Consider the following 12,193-nt stretch of genomic DNA (forward strand, 5'->3'; position numbering starts at 1 on the left):
AATGTATCCGCATATGATTTGCAAAGGCTAGGGTCATGGATAGGAAATGGTGATCTCCTTTCTCGGAGTTTCTTCCAAATTTTTTGGAAAGTTGCTATACAGGATGCTTAAGACTCTTGCTTTTGCAGTGTCATTTATTGCACCGTACCAAGCATTAATACTCTTTTGTGGTATGTTTTGTTGTGAGGGTGTCCTTGTTTAGTCTTGTAGTAAGTGTGTTATCAAAGCGCGCTGTGTTTGCTGTCATACTAGCCATTTGGGAGAGATCCTTCAGGTGGATTTCCTGTAGTTTTGATTGTGTATGGGAATGTGTGTTGTGTTGTGACATGGATGGATTGATTGAGTGTGCACGGCGGGGGCCTTAGGCATCTATGTCTGGCTGATTGTCTATATGTTCTAGGAGGATAGTGAGAGAGTTGCCATAGATGTGGCCTAGGTAATGTCAACTCAAAGGATAGGTGTGAGTGGTCTGCTACACACACACACACACACTCTTTTTTTTTGGGGTGAAATCTTTGATTGATTATATTATATGAGTAGCGACCTCAAAATAAGGTGCTACAATTACATCAACTGAAAGTTTCAGTATATGCCAAAAAGAGTGCATGATCTATGCAGCGGGTCTGCAAGCGATCAAAGAAAGATTGCTGCAAAGAACGCCTAGAAAAGCCAAACAGAGAAAGTAGGATCACCAAAGACTTTACAATTCCTATATGTCCATAAAGTCCATAGTGCCTAGTAGCGAACCCAAACGAAGAAAAGATGAAACTCCGGTCTAGATGGATGAAACCCAAATAGCCACAAGAACTTCCCAAACGGAACAGATGGGAATCTTGCTCGCAGGCGCTGTTGAAGCAGATAAAAAAACTCACGAGAGCACAGACAATGCCAAAACAAGTGAGGCACAGTCTCCGAAGAAGTAGAACATCTGTGGCCAAGTGCAAGAGCAATGTGTCGATGAGCTAATAGCTGTCCAGATGGAAACACTCCCAAAAGAACTCGCCAAAAGAAAACCTGTTGCCGAAGCGGTACTTTTAAGGCCCAAAGTTGCTATAATCTTTTCCTTCACCACTTGGTTGGGCGATGCATTCACCAAACAGAATCACCTCTCTCTGAAACCCAAGGTTGAGGCAAAAGGATTTTATACAATGGTGGTACAATAATTTGAGATAGCCTCAAAGGACGAGAACAGGACCCTGGAGAAGTCAAAGTCCAATCTTCCAGCCGGTCCTGGAGTTTCAAAGGAGGAATCGGAACAAGAGGTGAAAGCATAGAAGTAATTTGTCGCCACAAAGGACGATAATGAGAGCCCAATCCATATGTAGTGGCCGTTAGAGAAAAGGGGAGCACAGTACCAGCATCATCTATAACATCAGCAACCGAGGTGATGCCTTTAAACGAGACAAAGTAGGAACGTTGAGGTTCTTGTAATGTCAAGGGAGGCTGAAAGACTTTTGACTAGTGAATGCTTTCAGCTCTCAAAGAATTCCCAAGCAAAGATCGCCGTCCATTCCATTCTAGATGAGAAAGAACATGCTTCCAGTCAAGAAGCAAGTGGGAGACAAAAGGGCAGCCAGGCAAAGTGCCATCAATGCAGCCAAAAAAGAAATCCCAGTGATCGAGTTGCCAATGACCAAATGTAGAAATATTGATATGAGTGACCAGAGTCCGAATCATAAGAGCCCAAATCTGTATCGCCTCACTTGAGGAGGGCCTCTTTGCCCTTGATGTGGAGTGCCTCTTCCTTGATGTGGAGGGCCTCGTCCTGGATGTGGAGGGACTCTTTGCCTTGGACCTAGAGCTCAGTGTCCTCTTCCCCATGGGTGTGGACCCTGATTCTCTACTCTTGACTTAGTCCTCTACTCTGTCCTTTGTTGTTGCTCTTCCTTGCACTCCTCCTCTGTGCTCTTTGAGTCATCGGCCTCTGCATGATGATCCTCTTGTGCCTTCCTCTATCCCTCTATCTGTGGGCGTAGCCCTTGCTCCCTCTTTGGCCTCCAAAATGGCAGTTTCTCCCTTTGATGGGGATCATCGGGGGGAGAGGGGGGGGGCTATCACTCTCTATCTCTGAGTCTAGAGGTGGGTCTTGTTGTGCCAGTCTCCATGGTGCCTTGATCTTGGTCCTAGCCATGAGGGATGGAGAGAGTGTGCGAGAGAAAGAGTGAGAGTGTGAGAGAAAGGGTGGAAATGTTAGGGGCAAGTGGGAGGTGGTGTGGGAGTAGAGAGGTCTTTAAACAATGAAATGAAAATGAGGGCCCATTCTTTTATATAGGGCCCGAAACCCTAATTTTTAAAAATACTTGTTTTTAATAAAAACTCTATAAAAAGAATTTTCTCATTTTTACTGCAACTCATGGCCATAAGGTTTTGTCACTTAGACAAAACCCATCCCACTACTTGTATTAGTCACTTCTTCTATGTTCAGCTCTCTTGCTTCCTGCTCTCTCACTCTCTTGGTTTCTAACATTTGGTATCAGAGCGAGATCGTGCTCCTAGCTTCCTAGCCTCCACAAACTTCAGCTCAAGCGTGAGAAGCTACCTACCTGCGAATCATTCCGTACAGCCACAGTTGGTTGTTCCATACACAACTTCCATACGAGCGCCAATCTGCTCTCAGCTCCCGTCCGTACAGCAGCCCACGCTTCAGTTCTTGAGGTGCCGTACACCGTGTGTCGTATGCATGCTCCCTGCTGACTGATTCCGTACATCTGTCGTACAGTTAGTTGTATTGTTTGCCGCTGTACCATACTGTTTGTCACCGTACGTACTTGCAACGTCGTCAGTCGTATTGATTCCGTACATCGAGCGCCTTTCGTACAATCGTCGTATTGATTCCGTACTTGTGCCGTACTACATTGTACCGCAAGTCCGTACCAGCTGTCGTACATCTGTATAGCTGCGCCACACATGCGAACTCTATTCCTGTTGCATCAGCACCGTACAGTTCGTAAATCTGCCGCACAGCTGACGTCAGTTGTCCGTACAGTTGTACAGACAGTTGTACAGTCTGTACTGTACGGATTGTTGTTGTTCTTGAGGTTAGGGTGCCTTTACAGGGTACTCTAGAAAGGTGGTTGTTTGCAGAGCTTTCATTGCAAGTGAACATTGGAAGGAGGTTTTTACAAGCATTGGTGCAGAGAGCCATTGTTTGGCCTGCATTTTGGGAGCAAATTTGGGGCTTTTGCATTTGTTGCAGAGAATTGCTGAAATTTGGGGCTTTTAGTTCATTTGCGCCTTTCAGGTGCAATTTCTTGCAAACATTTGGGGCTTTTGCACTCACACTGCAATTTTTCAGTGAAATTTGGGGCTTTTGCAGCCAGAGTGCAATTTGTGCAACATTTGGGGCTTTCAGACCATTTGCCCTCTTTTGTATGCAATTTCCCACAAGAAATTGGGACTTTTGCATATGGGTTGCAATTTTGCAGGTAAAAGAGCAGTTTGGAAGTTTGCAGACAGTTTTGGACTCGGTACGAGTCAAATTGCAGACTTTTGCCACCTTTTGCAGATTTTTGGGCATTGAGCAGAGCATTGTGGTGCATTTTGAGCCTTTGATAGGTTGTGACAATATTTGTCACTGTGGGCATATTTTTCTTTGCAGATTTTACTTGTGCATCTTACATCCCAGGAAGGGATTTTACTTGTTCAGTTTGCTGTATTTCTGAGTTTATCTGGCAAAAATGGCACAGAACAACTCAAATGAGGTGTTCGGGGTTCTCACACAAGAGGATAAGTTGGATGGCACCAACTACTCCTTCTGGAGTTTCATGGTTCGCAATATCTTAGTTGGCAGAAATCTTTGGGATTATGTCAATGGAGATGAAGAAAGACCAGATACAACACCTATACCTATCACTCCTACAGCTGGAAGTAGGGGTAGAGGTACAAATACAGCACAGGTAATTGGAGCAGCCGCTCCAGGAGCTCCCACAGCAGAGCAGAAAAGATGGGACTCTAGAGATGCACAAGCTCTTTCAGTAATTTCTCTTTCTGTCAAGAGGTTCATTATACCTCATATTCGGTCATGCAAGACATCTATGGCAGCTTGGGTAATACTGGAGAGTATGTTTGCAGCAAGAAACGATGCCAGAGTTTCCTTTCTGAAGCGAGAACTTTCCCATACACATATGGAGGAGGGAGATTCCATGAATTCTCACCTCACGAAGCTTCAGGATCTCAGGGAACAATTGCTGAACATTGAGGAAGTCGTTCCGGATTCAGAGATGATCTCCACCACTCTAAACTCTCTTCCTGAGTCCTATCTTGGTTTCCACACCTCGCTGAATTTGTCATCGAGGGGGGGCAGCAATCCTCTCTCCTTTCACGAGTTGGTAGGACTTCTATTGCAGGAGGAACAAACACGCAAAATATGGCAACCCGGGCTGGCGAGCATGCTATGCTCTCTAAGTTCAAGCCCAAGGATAAAGGGCAGCATAAGCCACATGCCCATCAACCCACACATAAGCATAAAGCTGATTCTGGACAGCCTTCTTATAAGGCACAGGGTGATACAAACAAGCAGAAAAAGAAGGGCATATGTCATTATTGCAAGAAGCCAAGAGAGTGCAAGAAGCGCATAGCCAAAGAAAAGAAAAGGGATTCCGGTATGGTTGTATCAGATGCATCAGGTCCACATTGCCATGATGGAGGAGATGTTGCAGCCAACTTGGTTGAAGAGCACTATGCCTTTTTGACTTGCACTTCAGATTTTTCAGTGGGTAGTTCAGATACTACAGCCACTAATGATGATGACCCATATGCTTTTTTGACTTGCAGTTACGATTCTTCAAAGGATGAATGCTCTTTCAGTGTTGATGAGACACTACATACTTGGTATTTTGATAGTGGTGCTTCAAAGCACATCACTTTCAAGAAAAATCTGTTTGTAACTCTGCATTCTTCACCCACCAAGAAGAAGGTCACTTGTGCAAATAATTCTTCTCATTCAGTATGTGGAGTGGGAGATATTATTCTCACATCCATTGATGGCACCGATTTCAGAATTTCAGATGTACTCTATGTGCGTGGTATAAAGAAGAATTTGCTTTCAATGTCCTCACTCAATAGAGGAGGATTTCAGGTTGTTTTTTATGATGACAAGTGTGCAGTTAGAGACAAAGAAAATGAATATGCTTTGAAGTTGTCTGGCACTTTGTATCGGGGTCTTTTTCAGCTTGATTTATATGAAAAAAGATCCCATCTTGCATTATCAGTTAGCACTCCCACTGCTGCAATGCACAATGCGGAGTTATGGCATGCCAGGTATGGGCACATGAGCTTAATGACACTTCAGAGGCATGATATGGTTGATGCATTACCTCCTTTGGAGTCGCCTCCTCCTCATGCATGTGAAGGTTGCATTCTTGGCAAAATGCATAGGCTTCCCTTCAAGAAGGATGGTGCAGTGAAAGCTACAAGAAAATTGCAGCTTATTCATAGTGATGTCTGCGGTCCCATGAGGACACCTTCTTTTGGGGGTTCTCTCTATTTTGTTACATTCATAGATGACTTTACCAACTACACTTGGGTTTACGGTCTCAAGGCAAAATCAGAAGTGTTTATGCATTTCAAACACTTTGTGGCTATGGTTGAAAACGGCGGACAGGACTCAAGGTGCAGACACTTCGCACAGATCGAGGGGGGGAGTACATGTCTCATGAATTTGAGACATTTCTGAAAGAAAAGGCATTATGCATCAGCTTACAGTGAGGCTTACACCTCAACAGAATAGCAAAGCTGAGCGGAAGAATCGCACCACCATGGAAATGGATAGATGCATGCTCACAAGTAAGAAGTTGCCTCACAGGTTTTGGCTAGAAGGCCTCATGTGTGCCAACTATATTTTAAATCAGGCTCCTACAAAGGCTTTGAAGACAATTACTCCCTATGAGGCATGGCATGGGAGAAAGCCTTCAGTGGACCACTTCAGAGTTTTGGGTTGTGTTGCATATGCCCACGTGCCTGTGGAGCTCAGACACAAGTTGTCAGATAAGGCACTAAAAGTGACTCAGATTGGGCTGGAGACTATGATACTAGGCAGTCCACCAGTGGGAATTGTTTCTTTCTAGGACATGCTTGCATTTCTTGGTTGAGCAAAGAAACAGTCTATAGTGGCTACCTCCTCATGTGAAGCTGAGTACAAGGCAGCTTTCACAGCGATACTTTAATGTGTTTGGCTGCGTCATTTATTTGCTGATCTTAATCTTTCATTGGAGGGTTCTTCTCCGATTCTCACTGATAGTCAGAGTGCTATGGCAGTGGCAAAGAATCCTGTGTTTCATGCTCGCACAAAGCACATTGAGGTTCATTATTACTATGTCAGAGAGAAGTTGCATGCAGGAGAGATCAGTATGATCTATGTGTCAACACATGATAATGTTGTAGACATCTTCACCAAAGCACTTTCACGTGAAAAGTTTGAGGCATTTCGCAGTGCCCTGAATTTATCTCCTTTTGGTGATTGATCATTTCCTTGTACATGACATTGGCACTGCAGGGGGGTGTTAGAATTATTATTATAATTCAGCAGTGACCAATGTAATGTAATAAGTAGGTTAGGGGTACTTTTTCCTCATTTAGAGGTTTTTTTCCCTAACCACAGTTAGCTCACTAACTATGGTTAGTGAAGAATAAGGTTTTGTCAATTAGACAAAACCCATCCCACTACTTGTATTAGTCACTTCTTCTATTGCAAGCACTACGTTCAGCTCCCTTGCTTCCTGCTCTCTCACTCTCTTGGTTTCTAACAATCCCTAGTGGCGGACCGAACAACGAAGAGTCCACTCATCAGAGATATCCCCAGAAAGAATGCAAGCCGCATCGCTATCTTTGTAAAGCCAGTAAATAACCTGCTGCATTTTTTGTCCAAACCCCAAAGCTCGCATAGTTTGCGAGATGAAATCCCATTGAACTGTGTCAAAGGCTTTTGCAATATCTACCTGCAAGAGTAGAACATCTTTCTGCGTTTTTTGGCATGTTCAATCCCAATATAAGCATTGGCAATGTTATCTGTGATATGGCAACGTGGAACAAAGCCATATTGGGAGGGATGCAACCCATCATGCAAATAACCTTTAATCCGATCAAACACACACACACACACACAGAGGGTGTCCCTTAATGTGCCAGGGCCCATCACAATTTAAAGAGGTGTGAGTTCATCCAAAAGTGGCGGTTTTCAAAGTCCTCATAAATAGCCTTATACAATAGGTTTTATGTGCTGCGATTTAAAGAGGGGTGAGTTCATCCGGAAGTGGCGGTTTTCAGAGTCCTCATAAATAGCCTGATACAATAGGTTTTATGTGCTGCATGTGAAACATGTACTTCTCCCATGACTCCAGCAACTTACGCCGCATGCATACTTCTAAAGTATTCCCATCAAGAAAAGGGTTGCCTCCAGGAGTGACAATCCTTATCATCTTAGAAACTAGTTGACTGTCACAGCATCCATATGGATTTGAGGCTGGATGCTCTATTGATGTGCTCAGGGAACTCAGTAGGATTTATTGGGCACCACAATGGCACATGTGCTTCCTGTAGCTTCATCAAAGAATCCTATGTGCTATGATTATTATTTTCCTAGTTCTGAAATTGCCGAAGATTCCTATCTTCATTCCCTAATCTCGGCTGATGTATCTGTTGGCCAGTTGTAGGTGGCATTGCAAAGAGGAGATATAGAGTAAGAGGCTGCAATTAATCGTACATGTCAGAGGACTTGGTCATCCCTGGTCCAAGTGTTTTGCCACCCTAGAGCTGCTCAAAAGGTTGACCTATTTCTTGTTACTTGTACCATCAATACAGAGGACATATTGAACTTTATCCTAATGTGCTTGCAAGTGCTGGAGTAGAACAATATGCGTGCTGCATCTTCAACTAAGGTCTCTGTTTATAGCTTGCAAATGTGCATATTCCTGCCTTGAGGTCATGAGAGCTGACCTTCATCCTGCAATCATCTGTCACTTTCGTAGTCAAGACTCAGCTTGAATATAGCTGTTTTTCCGAAACATGCGGATGAAACTATATTCCTTTCTACATCCCATTTTTTCATTTTGATTTGGCAGAAATATGTTCTACACCACCATATGTGTGATATACCTTCACCCCGTCACTTAACGATACTTTGACCCCTCTTGATAACGTCCTCTTTTTCCAAGCCTTTGGTGGTACACTATTGGAGTTGATGTTGCCACTTGGCTATGTAGTGGGGAAGACTGCTTCACCTGATGAGGGAGTGTTGCTCGTATTCCTATCAGTCTGAAGGACATCTTAACCTAGCCTAGGTTCTACTTTCTTACCATTCCAAGTTTTGATGTGCTTGGTATTATTTCTTGATGTTTGGATTTGTCAAAAAGATTTTGATGGATTTAAAAGAGGTTTTCTGTGTGGGGGGGGGGGGAAGCAGGACAAGAGGAAGAGGAGACCACTTCAGCTCAAAATCGAGGCCTGCCACGTGATGTCTTTCGGCTCAGACAATTGCAACGTGCACGTGTTGCAAACAGTGGTCCAGCAGGTTCTACTTCAGGTGGAAGTGGGGCGATGGCAGGAGAACCTTCCGGAAGTTCAGAATAAAAACAACGGGCAATTGGTTCTGCTTGTATATTAGTCTTATTTTTTCAAAGGAGAGAAATCACAATTCTTGGTGGTTCAACACTACATTGACTGATTATGTCATGTATCCATCACTCGGCCTTTCCCCATCTCTACCACAAATGGTGGTTCTTTTATATATAAAGGGCTTCTAGCAGGGGGGTGTGCGTGCGTGCACGCGCGCGCGTGTGTGTGTGAGAGAGAGAGAGAAAATTGATAAGGGCTTCTAGCAGGGGTGTGTGCATGCGTGCGCGCGCGCGTGTGTTTTTACAGAGTAATAATTTGAAGCTGGAGGACGCTGTGTTTGATCCTCCTTCAGCTTGATATGTAACTTTTTACTTGGTTGCCTCATGACTTTTGCTCTGAGGCTTGTAAAAGAAAATTCTTGTACTTATTTGGTGGGTTTTTACCTCTTTTTGAGGTTTCCCACACAGAAATATAAGATTTCACTAATTTTTTTTTTTAAAAGTGTGTGTGTGTGTGTGTGTGTGAGAGTGAGAGAGAGAGAGAGAGAGAGATCTTTTGACTTATGCTATGCATGTTCATCTATTGGATTTAGCTGCTAGTACATGGGGGTGACAACATTATTGGCAGTACCCTCTTCTCCTTTATATACTACTAATTTCCTACAATAATGATCTTTTATGAACTTTGTTTTATTGTTGTCGCCTCCCCCTACTTCTACTTCACAAATACGCCTTGAGAGCATGTGCATGTCTTATGATGGGAAGACTCTGTGCCCCCATGGATTTTGCATCTATAGGGAATTATTTTTATATATCTTTTCTCTACTTGTATCAAGAAATCACACTCCATTCTGTCATTGTATTTTGTCCTAAGGTAAATTTTGGTGTGAAATGATATCAATAATTTTAGCATTGATTATGTATGCCACACACGTTGAGACAACTCCTTGCTTTTTTGTACGAGTCTAGAAGATTGAAGGTTTTTGAAAATAGGATGGGTTATTTTGTTCATCTAATTGCTTCTCTTCATCAAATCATGAAAAGAAGGAACATATCCTTCTTAGATCATGGTCTAAATGAGCTATACTGGAGGATAGTGGATGGTTATTTTGTAAATACTTCAAACATGGCCATGGAAACATTTAAGTCTCTATTTTTATGGTAATTGGTTAGAATATGGATTGTAAATGATATGTCTTTGGGCTATCACTTTGCCTTGGAGCTTTTGATTTATATTTGGGTTTTATGGCTATTAAGTACATTTATTAATATTTGCTACCTCAGCAAAGTTGGCTCTCAAAACAAAACAAAACTTATGTCAACAATTTGATCTCATTTCTAAGCTTGCCAAAATTTTTTCTTCCTTTAGATGTAAATCTTTGGAAAACATAGTAGTGATAGCCTCTCTAGCCTTGCTTCTTGGGCTACACTTGCATATCTTTCACAAGAGGAACTAGATATTTGTTGGATAAATGTTGTTCGTGGCATCCTGCTTGTCTTGAAGTGTTTTTTCCTTGAAACTCCTTGATGAAGATAGGTGTCATACTCCCTATGGGATATTTGCTGGACGAAAAGGTCAAATGGACTTGTCCTATCGCATGGTATTATACCAAAAATGTGTGGAATATTTTTAGATAATACTTAAAAGTTTGCTTATAGAAACTCACGATGCAAATAAAGTGTCATTTGGTTTGACCACTTCATCTAGTATGTCTTAAATCGTTTGTAGGAGACCTTTCCTAACAACAAGATGGTCATTGCCTAGGCATCTTGGCTATTGGCTTGATCATGCTTGTTTCGGAGATGTTCTTTCGCATATATCCTTCTTACATACCGGGGACTTAATGTTAGAAAGTCATGAGGATCTATACAAGGATCGTAATGGCATAATTCTTAATCAACATGGAGGGCCTAATGGTGTCAAGATCATTAGAAACTGACTATGTCCTAGGAATGTAAATGTAGGGTCTCACAAAGATTCTTGGCTACCAAAAGAATGGGAAGAGGTTTCCCTACTATTGGACAAGAGACTTCCACATGCCATACACCATCTATGTTGAATGTTGCTTCTTCCTCTTTGGGCCGTAGCTTTATTAATTAAAATTAAGAGAGATAGGACTAGGAATTTAATGGGGAGAGGGAATAGAATTACCTTATATTGTGTAGAACCTTGATGGAGATATTATAATGCAACTAAATGGTAAGAGTTTGTTTGTCAAAAGAGAATCTAATAAGACATACCTTTTACATACCTTTTATGATCATCATCTTGCTTTGTCGTACATTCTCAATAATTTGAATAGATTTGTACTAGGAAACACCTTGGTATTCACCCTATAGCATTTTTCAATGTATTTCAAACTTGTCATTTCTTCTATTTCCTTTCACTACTATATTTCCTTTGTGGTTGAAGGCATCAAAAAAGTTATCTTGACTTCTAAATTGCCATATACCCAAATACACAACGGATCGGGATCACTCCCTTTGGAGAGGGTTATCCCACCTTGCATGTGATTCAAGGACTAGAGGCTATGGTAGGGTGTATGAGCCTAGAGGAGGGAGATAGTCATTGCCTTATGCTATCCCTTTTGTAATACTAATATTGTTACTCCTACCACTCCGTTTATTATTAAAAGGGGCAATAGGGAAGGTCATATGTGATCACTAAACTTGTTATAAATAGCAAGAAGCCTTGAAGTCTATTAACCAAGACTCCCAAACATGGCTTAAGAAAGATGGCATTTTGCTTGAAGAAGAACTTGAAACACTTGTTAAAATTAATCCTTTGGAAAACCTTTGAATATAGACTTCTGGTGGGCATTGGTGCTGGGGATCGCAGCTTTGGTGGTGGCAGCCGCGGTCACCACATTGGTGTATCATAAGCACTCCGCCAAAGGCAATGCCTCATCCCGCCACAAGCCCCCGACGTCCCTCGGATCGGCTGCGTATGCGCAGGCCCTCCGCCTCGCCCTCACATTCTTGGACGTGCAAAAATGTGAGTTCCTTTGAGCCAACCTTAAAAGCAATGCATCCCAAGTCGTTTCTTTTCCTCAACGCTTCGAGTGCGTGCAGTACTGTTGCTTTGTCGCTTCCTCTTTGTATTCTTCCTCGGAACGCCAACGAAAAATAAATTACCTTTGATTTTTTTAGATAGATCTTTTTGAAACACTTTTTTAAAATATTCAAAAAAAGTTATTTTGAGAAATATGACAAGGCTTTGAAATAGTTAGAATTCATGGCTTTAAGAAATTTTAAATTTTAGAATTTCTCATACAAGGGAGTCTTAAAGTTGTAGTTTTAAATGCCAATTAACCTCAATATTATGAAAACAACATCCTAATATAATTGCCAAAAGAATGTGATTATGATTGATAAAACTGCATTGAGTTGAATCTATAGGCACTATTTCACTACATAGTAGTACAGGTCCTGAAAGCATTAGTGACGCATTGTGTGATCAAGCATGGAAAAAAGAATCTTCTATCTAATCAAATTACAAAAAACTACATGGGGCTAGCTTCAATAAATATGCTTGCATGCATTCTTAGGAAAGTTCATGATCCAAACATTATATCGATTTATATTCAAGGATTTGCTACCTTTTGCCAAGATATCACACCAAAAATTTGGCATTTGCTAGAGAT

At 42.0% G+C, this 12,193-nt stretch overlaps 1 protein-coding gene across 2 annotated transcripts in view; it reads left to right on the top strand.

The window, feature by feature from the left end:
- CSTF77 (Tetratricopeptide repeat (TPR)-like superfamily protein) overlaps window positions 1-8,980 on the top strand; it is a 149,980-nt gene extending 141,000 nt beyond the window's left edge. For both annotated transcript variants that reach the window (XM_087401663.1, XM_087401664.1), the window contains one exon: window positions 8,399-8,980. In XM_087401663.1, the coding sequence (XP_087257789.1) occupies window positions 8,399-8,565 (167 nt within the window). In that variant the 3' untranslated portion in view covers window positions 8,566-8,980. The remainder of the gene's footprint in view (window positions 1-8,398) is intronic.
- The last annotated feature ends 3,213 nt before the right edge of the window (window positions 8,981-12,193 follow it).

Source organism: Dipteris shenzhenensis, chromosome 30, assembly GCF_047967505.1.
Source record: "Dipteris shenzhenensis isolate YYH24624 ecotype China chromosome 30, Dip_SZ_1.0, whole genome shotgun sequence".
NCBI classification, from domain to species: Eukaryota; Viridiplantae; Streptophyta; class Polypodiopsida; order Gleicheniales; family Dipteridaceae; genus Dipteris; species Dipteris shenzhenensis.